General features: G+C 37.2%; 1 protein-coding gene across 5 annotated transcripts in view; it reads left to right on the top strand.

The window, feature by feature from the left end:
- LOC125754941 (uncharacterized) overlaps positions 1-15399 on the top strand; it is a 45507-nt gene that overhangs the window by 5891 nt on the left and 24217 nt on the right. Inside the window, exons 2-3 of one of the 5 annotated variants that reach the window (XR_007410099.1) lie at positions 5572-5706; positions 12591-13841. The exons of 2 other annotated variants lie outside the window; for them this stretch is intronic. Coding sequence is in view for 1 of the 3 variants with exons in the window: in XM_049108928.1 (XP_048964885.1) it covers positions 12591-12877 (287 nt within the window). In the remaining 2 variants the exon portion in view is untranslated. Of the gene's footprint in view, positions 1-5571; positions 5707-12590; positions 13842-15399 lie in introns of those variants that run through there. 2 more of the 5 variants (XR_007410100.1, XM_049108928.1) reach the window with 2 other exon arrangements.

Here is a 15399-nt window from a genome sequence, read left to right on the forward strand (position 1 = left end):
ATGAACATTTGCCTACAAGTCTCTGTGAATATATGCTTTCAGCTTTCTTGAACATACTCCTAGGAGCAGAATGTATATAGGTCATAGGGTTCCTCTCCATTTTTAATTGGCTTACTAAGTTCTATGAAAAACCTTGTTTTTAAAAAGCACTGAATTATATATATATTAATTGCGGAAAATGTATGGCAATGAGGGTTTTTTTAAGATTTTATTTATTTATGTATGTATGTATGTATGTATGTATTTGAGACAGAGAGAGGCAGAGACACAGGCAGAGGGAGAAGCAGTCTCCATGCAGGGAGCCTGAGGTGGGACTCGATCCCAGGTCTCCAGGATCATGCCCTGGGCCGAAGGCAGCGCTCAACCACTGAGCCACCCAGGCTGCCCAGCAATGAGTTTTCTATGCATTCTATAAACTATGGATATACTGTATCTCTTGATTTATTACTTTTATTGTGCTTTCCATGAATAGAATTTTGTTAACTTTGGTTAGATTCATTCCTAGGTTCCTTATAGTTTTTGTTAGCTTTATGCTATGAATTTTACACTTTTTGTAAATAGTGTGGGTGGGATCTTTATTTTTTATGTATCCAATTGGCTATCTAACTAGTAGATAGATAATATTATTTGAGCCAGAAAAGCCTGCCTACTAAGTCTGTGTCAAGGATAGCATTATGTACAAAAGATTCACTTTTAAGATATTTAAGATATTTAGAGCTGCATTATAACAGGGAAAATATGAATTTTATTTGAACAATAAATGACTAAGGTATTTGGAAATGATATTAAGATATAGTCATACAAAGAAGTGTATGACTATTTTTTTAAGATTTTATTTATTTATTCATGAGAGACACAGAGAGAGGCAGAGACACAGGAAGAGGGAGAAGCAGGTTCCATGCAGGGAGCCCTATGTGGGACTCAATCCCAGGACTCCAGGATCATGCCCTGAGCCGAGGGCAGACGCTCAACTGCTGAGCCACCCAGGCGTCCCAGTGTATCACCATTTAAGTGAAAAAAGGTGAATGTAGTTTGATCACAAATAGATATAGAAGAATAAACAAAAACATTTTTAACATATTGTTGATGTGTGCAGTGAATTGGGGACTGTAAAGCTAATGCAGCTACTCTTCTAGACAGCAGTTTGGCAGTTTGTATTAAGATTTAAAAATGTTTATACCAGTTGACCTAGTAGCAATTGTACTTTTTGAAATTTATTCTAGGAAGCTATTTAAAAATGTAGGCCAAGACTTAGGTACAAATTCAACAGAAGACTAGCAAAATTTGGAAACAATTTAATGTATATTAATAGGTAAAGTTAGGTTGTGTAAATTATGATTCACCCATCCAAAGGATAATTGTATAACCATTATAAACATGTTTTACAAAAATATTTTAGTGTTTATCTCACAGAGTAGCATATACTACTTTTGTCAAGGTCTGAAAGTTTACCCTATTCAGAAGCTAGTAAGTTAGCCTGTTACTATGTCATGGATGCTGGCAGAGGATGTGAGACTCCTGGGTCAGAGATAAAGAACTTTATTACAGCAAGCAATAGATCATGTTGTATTTCTTTCTCTTGCTCCCAGAGTTCCACAAGAGCAATGCAGAGCAGCCCAGATGGATTCTATGCACATAGTGGAGTTTGTATCATAGCAGAGGAACAGTGAATTGGAGAAGCTGCTGCTTTTATAGATAAGCAGTAAGCAAGCTTGCTTTTTCTTAGAGAGATGTACCTCTCTTCTCACAATCTTGAGAAATGGACCACTGATGTAATACGTATTTGTATATTTATAAAGAATGGTTTAAAAACATTGCGATTTGTGCAAATGTATGTACCACACACACACACACACACACACACTACTGCTATCTCTGTTTATCATATTTAAAATTTGGAAATTATTTGTTATTTTAACGTCTTCCATATTGAGTTAACTAAATTTGGTTGTATTCATACATTGAAATACTGTATTGACTTTTAAAAGAATAAGATTAATGCATTTATGTTAAAAGATATCCAAGATATATCATTGGAAGAAAAAGGCAAGTTGCAAAACAATATTTAGAGTAAGATCTTACATATAAATTATTTTAAGTCACTTGAAATTTCAAACTTTGGATAGCACAGAAGACCCAAAAAAAGGATATCTGCATGTAGATAACTAATTTACCCAGAGAATTAAGAATCTCATGGATGAAGGTAATTGGGTGGCTCAGTAGGGTAAGCGTCAGACTCTTGTTTGTCTCAGGTCATGATCTCAGGGACATGAGATGGAGCCTCACATTGGGCTCCACACTGAGCATGGAGCCCACATAAGATTCTCTCCCTTTCTCTCTGCCCCTCACCTCCTTTTCTCTCCCTCTCTAAAAAAGAAAACGAATCTCACTGATTGCTATCACAGAAAGCATTTTTTAAACGCTAGTGTAACCAAAACAGATGAATGCGAGTGAGTGATACAGGCTTCTAGTTTTGGAATGAATAAGTCATGGGAATAAAGGCACAGTGTAAGGAACATAGTCAATAATATTGTAATAGCCTTGTATGGTGACAGATGGTAGCTACACAAATGGTGAGCACAGCATAATATATAAACTTGTTGAATCGTTATGTTGTACACCTGAAACTAATGTAACATTGTATGTCACCTATACTCAAATATATATATTTATAAAATACTTTTATTTTATTGTAAATGTGAACATAATCAGAGTCAGGTGGGAGTATGCTGCCCTTTTAGGAAATTATTAGTGAAGACCAGAGTTTACTTTTTAAATGTGTTTTCCAGTGTTTGAGGGAGCAGGTGGGGCTAACAACTGCACTCTTAGGATAATCTCTAAGTATGAAATCATATGACTAGATTTCAAGGGTTGTGCTTGAATTTAAAGTACCTTCTTCTTATTAAAATTACTCCTTCAATTTAGGAGACCAGTCCAAAATCCCTGAACAAATTCCTTTTCTGATAAACTAGTTAAAAAGGGTTGTATAGTTACAAAGAAAAACTATGATTGGCACAGAAATTGCTACAAGGAACAGTTTCAGGGCACAGATCCTCAAGGAAATGGTTATTGATCTTAGAGGGATCTGAAGGCATGAGGATTAGTGTTTCATGGGTAGTCTCTGGCACACAGAGTCAAGAGTTGCTCAAATTACTACCTAGGCCAACTGTAATGAAGTGCCTGCTGAAGGAAGACTGGGTGACAGGTGTATTGTTCCTTCTTTCAGTTCTGAAGAACTTTAAAGAAAGCTAGTAACAGACTTGAGACAAAAATTCTTGGCTCAGCGTAGAGAATCGGGAGCTATCTTTAACTGTGCTAAAAGAACTTTTAGATTAACCACCTCGGAACTGAGGTCACAAATATTCAAACTCAAATTCTGATCCTGTGGATTGCAAATTTCAAGGTTAAGTTGCTTTTTACAGGGGCACATGGGTGGCTCAGTTGGTTAAGCATCCGACTCTTAAATTTGGCTCAGGTCGTGATCTCATGGTCCTGAGATTAAGCCTGATGTCAGACTCTGTGCTCAGTATAGTAGGGAGTCTGCTTGAGAGTCTCTCTCTCTGCCTCTCCCCACCATGTGCACACACACACTCTCTCTCTAAAATGAATAAATAAATCTTTAAAACAAAGAAAGTTGATTTTTACAGAATCACCAGACCTCATGCAAAATTAGGACGCTAAATGGAATAGAATGGAAGATCCCAAGAATTGGCATAGAGAAGAATTTAGATGATTTAGATTGCACCGCATTCCACTCAGCATTCCTTGCAAGCAGAAATGTAATCTCTCATCCACACATCTGATAAAGATGTTCCTGCATGGCTTGGAGATCTTATAATGAATGACCTTGCCTCAGATGATTACCTCATAAGAGGTGGCCAAATTGCTTTATGCCTCCTTCCCATCACTTCCCTTTGCCTCTGTGTCTACTATTATGATCACATCCTAGCAGGCACCTGGAGTCAATTACAAAGTCAAACCCTAATGGGAGAAGACTCCCTAATGGAGAAAGCTCATAAAACAAAAGACTTGTTATTTCTATGCCTAACCTCTGAAGAATAGCCAAGTAATGCATTGTGAGAGTGTTAAACTAGGGAATAGGGAAGAATTTTAGATAGAATCAAATTTGCTAATAGGTGCTCAAGCAGATGGGAGTGATTTTAATAGTTTGCTTACTCAGTTATCTGAAACCTGACCCAGTGGCAACCAACACTAAATGGAATGAAGTTGCAATAATTCCTTTTTATAAAATAAAGAGAGGGAGATGGGAATGCTAGATTGGATTTATCAAATCCATCTACTCACTCATCCTTTAATGTTCAGTAAGAGAACTCTAAATACATTTTCCCCATTACAGCATTGGAAAGTACAATGGGGGCACCTGGGTGGCTCCGTCAGTTGAGTGTCCAGCCCTTGGTTTTGGCTCAGGTCTTGATCTCATGGGTCATGGGATGGAGCCCAGTGTCAGGCTCTGCACTGGGCATGGAGCCTGCTTAAGATTCTCTCTCTCTCTCTCTCTCTTTCAGCCCCTCCCCTGCTCACTCTAAATAAGTAAGTAAATAAGTAAATAAAAAATAAAATATTAAAATAAAAGTAAAGTACAATGGTGAGAGATGGATCAGAATTTTCAAAGTGTTATAGTGACTGTGTTCGGTAATCAAAGGATGCAGGTAGGTGATTCTGCCGTTGAAATTAGGTTAATAGGATCCTAGGTAATAGCCAGAAGAAACATCTAAAGACCAAACTAAGCATAATTATTATGACAAACCATAGAATAGGAGTAATAATCAGAATGGTTCTAGATCACATAGACTTGAGGACCAGACTGCCCACTAAGTTCCTAGCAAATACAAGCTTCAGTTGAGTATCTAGATCAGATTCCAGTCAGAATTATAGGAAACATTTGGCTTATGTTGCATATATTTCTGCACTGTAACCCACATGTATATGTTTGTAATCAGAAAAAAAACATTTTTCACTTTAAAAATTTTAATGAAAGCATGAATACTGCTAAAATATCAGGTTTTTTATGTCTATTTGCATGTTTATTGGTAATTTTAATCTGCATATACATTTGGATTGTTTCAATTTATCTACAAAATTTTTCCTAATCTACTGAGAAAAATATTACTTAGAGAAAAAATAACAGTGAATATCTTTGGTTAGTGGAGCATGGTGTGTTCCCATCCCTACATTTTCTAAATTTTTCATATGTTAAGGGGTGCCTGGGTGGCTCAGTCAGTTAAGCATCCGACTCTTGATTTCAGCTCAAGTCATGATCTCAGGTTCTTGAGATGGAGACCCATGGCTCTGCACTGGACCTGGATCCTAAGATTCTCACTCCCTCTGCTGCTCCCTGGCATGCATATGCACTCACTAGCTCACTCTCTCACACACACAAACTTTTAATTTTTCATATGTCCAAAAATTGGCTTGTAATTGAATGTATTATTATGTTATTATATTATTGTGTTACATAATATGTTGTTTTGCCCTACCTACTAATATCACTTCCTTTAGGCACCTGTTCTTACGCCATATAATCCTAAATTAATCTTTTCTCTTTTCTAGAATTAACTCTGAAACAGACACACCCTGGGAGGAAAGGTAGTTTTAGATGAGTCATTTGCAGGCCCATGACTTCCCTGAAACTGCACTGGTTCCTATCCTCCCCAAGGATTCATTGTTCATCCTGTATGTATGTATGTATGTATTTATTTATTTATTTATTTATTTATTTATTTATTTATTTTTTAATTTATTTATTTATTTGTTTTTAAGATTGTATTTATTTATTCATGAGAGACACACACACAGAGAGGCAGAGACACAGGCAGAGGAAGAAGCAGGCTCCATGCAGGGAGCCCAACGCAGGACTCGATCCCAGGTCTCTAGGATCACGCCCTGGGCCAAAGGCAGGCACTAAACCGCTGAGCCACCCAGGGATCCCCTATTTATTTTTTTTAAAGTAAACTCTTTGCCCAATGTGGGGCTTGAACCCTCAACCCACTGAGCCAGCCGGGTGCCCCATTGTTCATTTCTTATTTTGATGCTGGCTGCTTATCAGAATCTCAAATAAATTCCTTTTTAAAACATTTTTATTTATTTATTCATGAGAGACATAGAGAGAAGGCAAGAGACATAGGCAGAGGGAGAAGCAGACTCCCCGCAGGGAACCCGATGTGGGACTCAAATCCTGGGACTGTGAGATCACACCCTGCTCAACTGCTGAGCCATCCAGGCATCCCTCAAATAAATTCTTTAATTTTGTTTAAATTAGTGTCTATTGCTTGCCACATAACAACTTTGATTTAGAAATCATAACCACAGAGTGGATTGCAGGATTTGTAGAGAATACAGTATTGGTTATAAGTAAAAGAAACAAAAGGGAATCATTTTATAATCCAGGATGGGAAGAGAGCAGCCCACAATACATAATGGCAAAATGTTATTACATATGGCCATCTGGGACCATGAGTGCTCTGAGAGTTGTTCTAGAGGAAACAAGTAGGTAGTGCAACAAGCCATTTTATTTTTTCATTTTTTAAAGTAATCTCTATGCCCAACACGGGCCTCAAACTCATGACCCCAAGATCAAGAGTTGCATGGTCTATTGACGGAGCCAGCCAGACGCCCTACAACAAGCCATTTTAAAGGAAATGTAGATAATGTGAGTTATAAAGGGTAATATTGTTGTTTTTAATAGATATAAATCATTTAAGAAAATAGCAGAAGCATTTGCTTGCATTTGATAGGGACAGCAGTACACATTTATGATCCTGGCTCAGGATACTTAGCTTTTGTTCTTAGCCACACATGATTGCCTGGCTTGTTATTCTTCAGGACAGCACATTAATTTACTACCTTGATGATGGCATGCCAGTGGGATCCAGAAACAGCAGGCCCACAGATGCCATGTATGACACATATTTACTGCATGAAAATAAAAATCTGTGAAGATACAAGACCCTACCACATCCCAGAAATTATGCCTTTAGTAGATAGAGACTAGGTCATGGTATTTTCACCCATGTCACAAAAAAAAATATTTTACCTTTTGCCTACAATATCAGAGAGGTTGGTACAATACCTGCTGGGTCTTTGAATTCTGGAGGCAGCATTTTTAATTTCCTGTTTTATGAGACCAACTCTAAAATTTGTTGAGATTTATTTTATAATTAATATATCTTAAATTTCATTGTGACTTCAACCTGCATCTTTTGGATGACTACTGATGAAGTGTATTTTCATATGTTCAGTGGTCATTTGGTCTTTCTCATATGAAAGACCTATTGAAGTCTCTTGACCATTTTTAAATCATGCTCGATATTTAAAAAAAAATTGCTCTGTAGATTTTTGTTTTGCTTATTCTGCACACAAGTTCTTTGCCAGTTATATGTATTGAAAGTATCTTCTTCAACTCTTTGGGATATTTTTTACTCTTCCACTGGTGTCTTTTTGAGGAATAGAAGTCTTTATTTTTTATTATAGGTAAATTTAATGATCTATTCCTTTATGCCTAGGGTTTTTTATTTCTCTTTTAAGAAGTGATTCCCAGGGCACCTGGGTGGCTCAGTCAGTTAAACGTCTTCATCTCAAGTCATGATCTCAGAGTCCTGGGATCGAGCCCCACCTCAGGCTCCCTGCTCAGTGTGGAGTCTGCTTCTCTCTCTCCCTCTGTCCCTCTTCCCTGTACACACTTGCATGCATGCTCTCTCTCCTAAATAAATAATCTTTTTTAAAAAGTGTTTCCCTATGTCAAAGTAATGAAGATATTTTCCTGTATCAATTTCTAGAAGCCTTGCTGTTTTGTCTTTCACACCTAAAGCTACAATCCACTTGGAATTGATTATTGTATATAGTTTGTCATAAATTGTCTCCATATACTACACTGTTAAACTTATCATAATTTTGTATTAAGTCTCAGTATTCAGTATAGCAAATGTTAAACCAGGCTTTCACTACAGGAACAAACTCATTTGTTGAGATCCATTAACCTTTTAAACAAAGCTGAATTTGCATTACTATTGTTTTGTTTAGGGTTTTTTTTTTTTAAGATTTTATTTATTTACTCATGAGAGACACAAAAAGAGGCAAAGACATAGGGAGAGGGAGGAAAAGTAGGCTCCATGCAGGGAGCCCAGTGTGGGACTCGATCCCAGGACTCCGGGATTATGCCCCAAGCCAAAGACAGGCACGCAATCACTGAGCCACCTGGGCATCCCTTGTTTAGGATTTTTGTATCTACTTTTATAAGAGAGATTGTCCTTTATTTTTGCTTACTGGGTTTTGGAATCAAAATGATGCTAGCCTCATAAAACAAAATTGGGGGATGGTTCTTTTTTTCTTATTTTTCTGGAAGAATTTCTGTAATACTGGCATTATTGGTTCCTTAAATGTCAGTGGGCTTTGCTTTATCACTAAAATAAATAGTCTGTTAGTTGTGTGTGTTTGTGAGTGTGTGTGAAGGTTTTTATATTATGAATTTCTTTGATAATTATGGTACTATTCATATTTGTGCTTTATCTTGTGTCTGTTTTTGTAACTTTTTGCCAGCAGTTTGCCCATTTATCCAAATTTCCAACTCTTTAGCACAAAATTCTTCCTGATTGTCTTTTTTCATGTCTGTAGGATATTTAGTGGTGTCTCCTCTTTTGTTCCTTATATTGGTTATTGCAGCAAAGCCTGATCACCCAATGAGCAATGAAACAATCTACATATTCAAGTTAGTTCCATACAAAGTATATATATTTATATGCGGATTATACACACACATAGATGTATGTGTGTATTCCTATTAAATTGAACGATTTTTCATCAAGAAGTGAACATCTTCATCTTCAGTAGCAGTTTTAGCTATAAAATCAACTTTATATATTAATATAGCAGTAAACAAGTTTTCTTCGGATCAGGGTTTGCATTATCTCTTTCCATCTCTTAGCTTTTCTGTACCCTAATATTTTATTTTATTTTACTTATAAACAGCATATAGCTGGGTTTTCTTCTTTTATTCATGCATATATCCTTGTATTTTAATTGGACAAGTTAATATAATTGCATTTAATGTAGTTACTAACATACTTTATATTTTTAATATTTATTTTATAGAGACAAGGAGAGAGAGGGAGAGAGGGAGAGAGAGAGAGAGAGAGAGAGAGAGAGAGAACAAGCGGTGGGAGGGGCAGAGAGAGAGGGAAAGGGAGCATCCTTAAGAAGACTCCCTGGTGAGCAGGGAGCCTGACATGGGGCTCATCCCAGGACCTCGAGATCATGACCTGAGCTGAAATCAAGAGTCAGTTGCTTAACTGACTGAGCCACCCAGGCACCCCTTGACATATTCACTTTGAATTAACTTTTTTTTAAAATAATCTCTACGCCCATCATGGGGCTCAAACTCACGACCCAAGATACAGTTTCGTGCTCCACTGACTGAGCCATCCAGGCACCCCTGACACATTCACTTTAAATCTACCTCCTCTCTGTTTGCTCTTTATTAGTTTCATCTAATCCGTGTCATCTAATTGGTGCATTCTTTTGGAATGACTTAATTTTAAAAAATTATTTTCCCCCAGCCCTCTTCCATTCCTTAGTCTTGAAGTTATATATTTTACTCTTCTGTTAGTGGTTCCCTAAAGATTGTAGCATAGGGGTGCCTGGGTGGCTCAGTCAGTTACACGGCTGCCTTCCGCTCAGGTCAGGATCTCAGGATCCTGGGATGGAGCCCTGTGTCAGGTTCCCTATTCAGCAGAGAGTCTGTTTCTCCCTCTCTCTCTGGTCCTCCTTGCCACTCATGCTTGCTCTCCCTCTCTCTCTCTCAAATAAATAAATAAAATCTTAAAAAAAAAAAAAAGATTGCAGCATAAACCTTAGATTTATCAAAACCTACTGTTGTTATTTTTATCATCTTCTTGACCAAGTACCATTTTCCTCCTTTTGATTTATATGCTGCTGTCATACCATAATTGCTTTATATATTTTAAATTCCATAATTATTAATTATATAATGTTAATATTATTATTAGTTTAGGTAATTCGTATTGATTAATATTATTATTATTAGTTTAGGTAATTAGTATTGATTGGATTAGCTCAAATATTTACCATATTCACTGCTCTTATTTCTTCTTGCACTTCCAGTTTTCTATCTGGGATTATATTTTCTCTTGCCTGAATAATAACATTTAGTATTTCCTTTAGTGTGGGTCTATATCCTTACCAACACTTGTTGTATTTTGTCTTTTTGATTCTAGCCATTCTGACAGGTGTAAAATGATATCTCATTTGCATTTTCCTGATGATTAGTGATATTGAGCATCTTTTCATGTATCTGTTGGTCACCTTTTTGTCTTTTTTGGAGAAACATCTATTCAGGTCCTCTGCTCAGCTTTTTTTCTTTTTTTCATATTTTTTTTTTTTTTAAGTAGGCTCCATGCCCATTGTGGATCCCAACTCACAACCCTGAGATCAAGACCTGAGCTGAAATCCATAGTTGAATGCTTAACTGTCTGAGCTACCCAGGCACCCCCATTGGCCCATCTTTTAATCAGATTATATGGCTTTTTGGTGTTGAGTACAGATCTGTTCGTGGCCAATTCTATCAATTTTTGTTGGTCTAAAAAATTTTTTTTTGCTCTTGTTGAAGTATTTTTTCTCTGGATATAGAATTCTAAGCTGGTAGTTATTTTTTTCAGCTATTTAAAATATCACTGCTTTACATTCTGACTTGCATTGCTTTTAGGCTAGTTGTAGGCCAATCAAATTGTGGCTCTTTATTACTTTTATTAATAAATATTTTTAGAGTATTTTTACTTTTGTTTTGATCTTTTGGAACAGATGATAGAAATATAGAACAACAAGCATGTTTACTTATTTACCGGTCCCTATGTAAGCCACTGGTCTATGCTAATAATAGACTTTTAGAAAAGGAGGCAAGGAAAACACTTTTTTAAACTGTTAAGAGCTGATATTTAAATGTACTGCTTATTTCTTGTCATTTGAAATCATCTTCAAATTATATACAATCAGTAAAACTAGTCAAGCCGAAATATCTCTACTTGTCGTGACTGAAGAGCTATGACAAGTTTTCTTTATTTGTGCATCTTATTTTTTTAACCACAAAATGCACTGTAGAATTGTTTATTGAAAAACTAGATTACATATGCAGTAGATTTTGCTGATTGCACTTCCATGGTGTGGTTTAACATGCTCCCCTCTCTTCATATGCAATGTTCTGTGTATTGGTAATTTCTGAGCTTCAGATTAAATTTTTTGGCAAAACTATTTCAAAGATGGTATTATCTTCTATGAGGAAGCACATAAAGTTTTTTTCTTTTTGTGTAATGTTAACAGCTATTGATGAGCAATGGTAAGATCCTTTAATTTACTGCAAATGAATAATATTCAATTCAGTTGTTTCCTCTGCTTATTAGGTGGAATACTTCTCTAAAAAACAACTTTCTCTCATCTAGTAGTTCAGAGTGTGTTTAGGAAAGGCAGAATAAATGCCTGATTCTTTCCCTTTATTTACCAGTTTTCTAAATGATGAATTGCCTTACTATGTCCTCTAACAGTGACCTATGAGGAGCTTAATTGGGGGGGGAGGGAAGAGTATAATTATGAGTCTGTAGATCTAAATATACTTTGCGTGTTTCAATCTCTTCCAGTTATCTTAGTTCACAAATTGTCCCAACTTTGTCTTGAATAGCTATATCTTAACATTCTGTTCTTTCTTAGGTTCTCAAATTTCCACTAGCATTTGATTAACTTCAGCTTTAATTGTATTTCCTGTTGTTTCACACATCTCATTGAACTTTCATTTAGGATCTTAGCAGTGGCTGGTGGAGTGCGTTCCTCCATGTAGCAATGTCTGTGCAGAGGGAAACAGCAGAGGTTGAGTACCACCCGGCTCAGCAGCCTACCACTTGCTATGAATCACTTCCATTCTCCATTCTTAAATCTTGTCCACGCAAGAATGAAACTTCATCTCTACCACATCCATTGATCTTGTTCATAAATTCTTGCTTGGGCTATCTCCATCTGATATTTGTTTTATTGGAGGCAGAATATCTGTGTTTATTTTTTTTAAGATTTTATTTTTAAGCAATCTCTACACCCAGCGTGGGACTCAAACATACAATCCTGAAATCAAAAGTTGAATGCACTATCGATTGAGCCAGCCAAGCACCCACAGAGTATCTGTATTTAAATCCTAGCCCCAACCTGAGCAATTTTCTTAACCTCTTGGTGCCTGTTTCTTCATCTGTAAAGTAGAAATAACAGTAGTACCTACCTCATAGAGTTGTTGTGAGAACTTAATATGTGAGCATAGAGTATTGCCTGGTACAAAGTAAAAAAATACCTACAGTCTATCTGTTACTATTATTATTATCATTATTGTGTGCCCTGTTATATTTTCATCACTGTTATTTCTACTTGTTCTTTCTTTTTTTACTTCTTGTACCAGCTTCATATTAGTAATATCTTCTGTGAGAATATTTGTTCTTTATTTGAAATTCATGATCTATCTGTACCAATAATTCTGCTTTCCGAATTCATGTGGTATGTGCTATCCAGTTTTGTTTTTTTTCTAGGTGACTATATATTAAAGAAGAGCCAATGCCCAGGCCCAGTCTATCTTCCTCTGGGTGACTTTAAGATAATAGAGGAAATGAGCCTCAGGGCAGAGAAGCCCAGGTACCAAGAAGCAACAGTTTGCAACCCTGTCTTCTGCCACCACACTGGAAACTCCTGGTTAGTCAGGCATTTGCTCTTAAGTCACAGCAATACACTCCTGTGCTGGGAAGAAACAATCTTCTTGGAATTTGACATACCAATCCCAGTGTTTCGAGTGGGAATGGGTGCAGGTGTGAGCATTTAGGGAAGTCTGGTCAGACAGGACCTGTCTTCTGCAGCACCTCATCTCACCCCAGCAAACTTTTAGGCTGCCCTGATGGTATTCTGAGACACCAGAGGGCCTAACTGTTACTTCCCTGTGATCTTCCCAAGGCAGACTGGAGGAGAAGCAAGCATAGAATCGAAAAGTTCTGGTCTGGGGGATCCCTGGGTGGCTCAGCAGTTTAGCGCCTGCCTTTGGCCCAGGGCGTGATCCTGGAGTCCTGGGATCAAGTCCCACGTCGGGCTCCTGGCATGGAGCCTGCTTCTCCCTCCTCCTGTATCTCTGCCTCTCTCTGTCTATCATAAATAAATAAATAAATAAATCTTTAAAAAAAGAAAAGAAAAGAAAAGTTCTGGTCTGGCTTTCTGGGCCGAGGCTGTTCTCCCCAGGCTGCAGCCCCTGCTCGCCATCTCCACACTCAACACCAGTTTATGAATACACCTACCTCTACTGGAGTTTCTTACAATTTTTAGGTGGGATCATCAGAGCTTTGCTTCACTGTCACTTCTGCTTTGAGGAGATAGAGTCAGCAATCAATACTCCATATCAGGAGCCAAGAGTCTCCTCTTCGAAGAAATTGTCTCATTTCCCTCAGTTTCAAACATATACTTGAATGTCAAACGTTGTGAGTTTCTTGGATGAAAGGTACTTTAAAAGATGCAGTCATTTGGAAGCTCAGGCCAACTTCACTCACCCTTACAAGGGCACCACTGACTTGGGCTCTTTGAAATAGAGGTTTAAGAAAGATCAAACACTTGGCACTCCCCACCCCAAAGGAGATAATTTTTTTCTTTCTTTACTTTTTGCTTCTTCTCCTTCTCTTTCACTTATCCCCTCCTCCCCCTTCTCTTCTTCTTCTTCAAGCACAGTACCTTGCATATAATGGCCACGTGATAAATCTATGTTGACTTGATTTGGATCTATATCTAACTCTTGTCATGCAATGTTTTCAAATGCATTAAACCATCTACAATAGAAAGTATCTGCCTTTCTTAATTTTAAGTCTGAGTAACTGAAAATTCTGTTGAAGGGTGTGTACAAGTGTAAAACAAATTCCTTATGTGATTAGTCAAGCTGACTTCAAACAAATTTTATTTTTATCTATATTAGTGGTAAACCACTTGGCCTACTTCTCCTTGGCTCAGATCAAGTTTGATCAACATGTTTAGCAAGGGTAAATTAGTAAATCCCTGAATAAATCAGCCTGTTTGGGCAACATAAGCAAATCTATTATGACATGAGCCAAGCAGAAACTTCCTCTGCAAATTCCCTATGAATATGACACATGTTTGGTGTCTAAGGGTTTCGCCCACTATTGCAGGGAGCCGAGTCGTATCTGCCTCAGAGCACATTGAAGTTTACACAACTTTACAAGTGTGTGTCATGCTGTTGCTTTGACTGAGAACTAGGTGATGGACAGATTAATGCTACCTGGAGAATATCCAGTCTTAATCTCAAATCTGCCTCTGGTTTTGGTGAGACTGTTAAGAACTCTGAGAAAACAGAAATGCTCTCTTATCTGGCACGTGAGAGATAAATGAACTGTGTACATTTAATTTTCAACAGCACTCTTTGAAAGGCATAAATGAGTCCATAAAAGTAGGAGTTTCTGCCATACACATGTTGCTTTCAAGTCTAGTAAAAATATAGTTTCTCACACTTAGTATTTCATAATGAATTGTCTTGCTTCTCAGTGATGAGTAGGTACCTATATAACAAGAAAATGCGTGGCTCTTCACAGTTCACATTCAGCCTCAGACATTCCCTACTCATTTATAGATATTTGAGATAAGAACTGGCAGCCAAAGTATGTTCTTGGATTGCAGTAGGATTCATATTGACAAGTAGCAGAGTGGAGCCAAATAACATAGTTTTGAGGATTAGATGAACGTTGGTTTGAGCTTGGCTCTCCCAACTCTGAGCTAAAGCTTCATGCTTTTAGGCATGTCACTTCATATCTCTGGGTCTCAGTCTCCTCATCTGTATACGATGGTAAATAAGTGAGATGATGTATACAAAGTGATACATAAGAGATGCTCCAGCATTTAAGAGCCATTACAATTATAACATTCACTTATTTATTAATATTGTGTGCCAACTTCCAGGAAAGGGTAAAACACAAATATTCTGGTTTTCAAACATGGATTTCTCAATATTTTGAAATTTATGTTACATATATGTATACTAGATTCATATAAGAAAATATTGCATACTTCCCATATAACTCTGAAAATTAAAAATTGGAGAGTCAAGTGCCTGGGTGGCTCACTTGATTAAGCGTCTGCCTTTGGCTCAGGTCATGATCCGGAGTTCCAGGATCAAATCCCTCATTGGGCTCTCTGCTCAGTGGGAGTCTGCTTCTCCCTCCGTCCCTCACCCTGCTCATTCGCTCTCTCTCTCTCACCCTGGGTCTCTCAAATAAGTAAATAAAATCTTTTTTAAAAAATTGAAAAATAAAAACTAAAATTGGAGGGTCAAAGAAAATTGCCACTTCTTTTCATCAG

This window comes from Canis lupus, chromosome 4 (assembly GCF_003254725.2).
Source record: "Canis lupus dingo isolate Sandy chromosome 4, ASM325472v2, whole genome shotgun sequence".
NCBI classification, from domain to species: domain Eukaryota; kingdom Metazoa; phylum Chordata; class Mammalia; order Carnivora; family Canidae; genus Canis; species Canis lupus.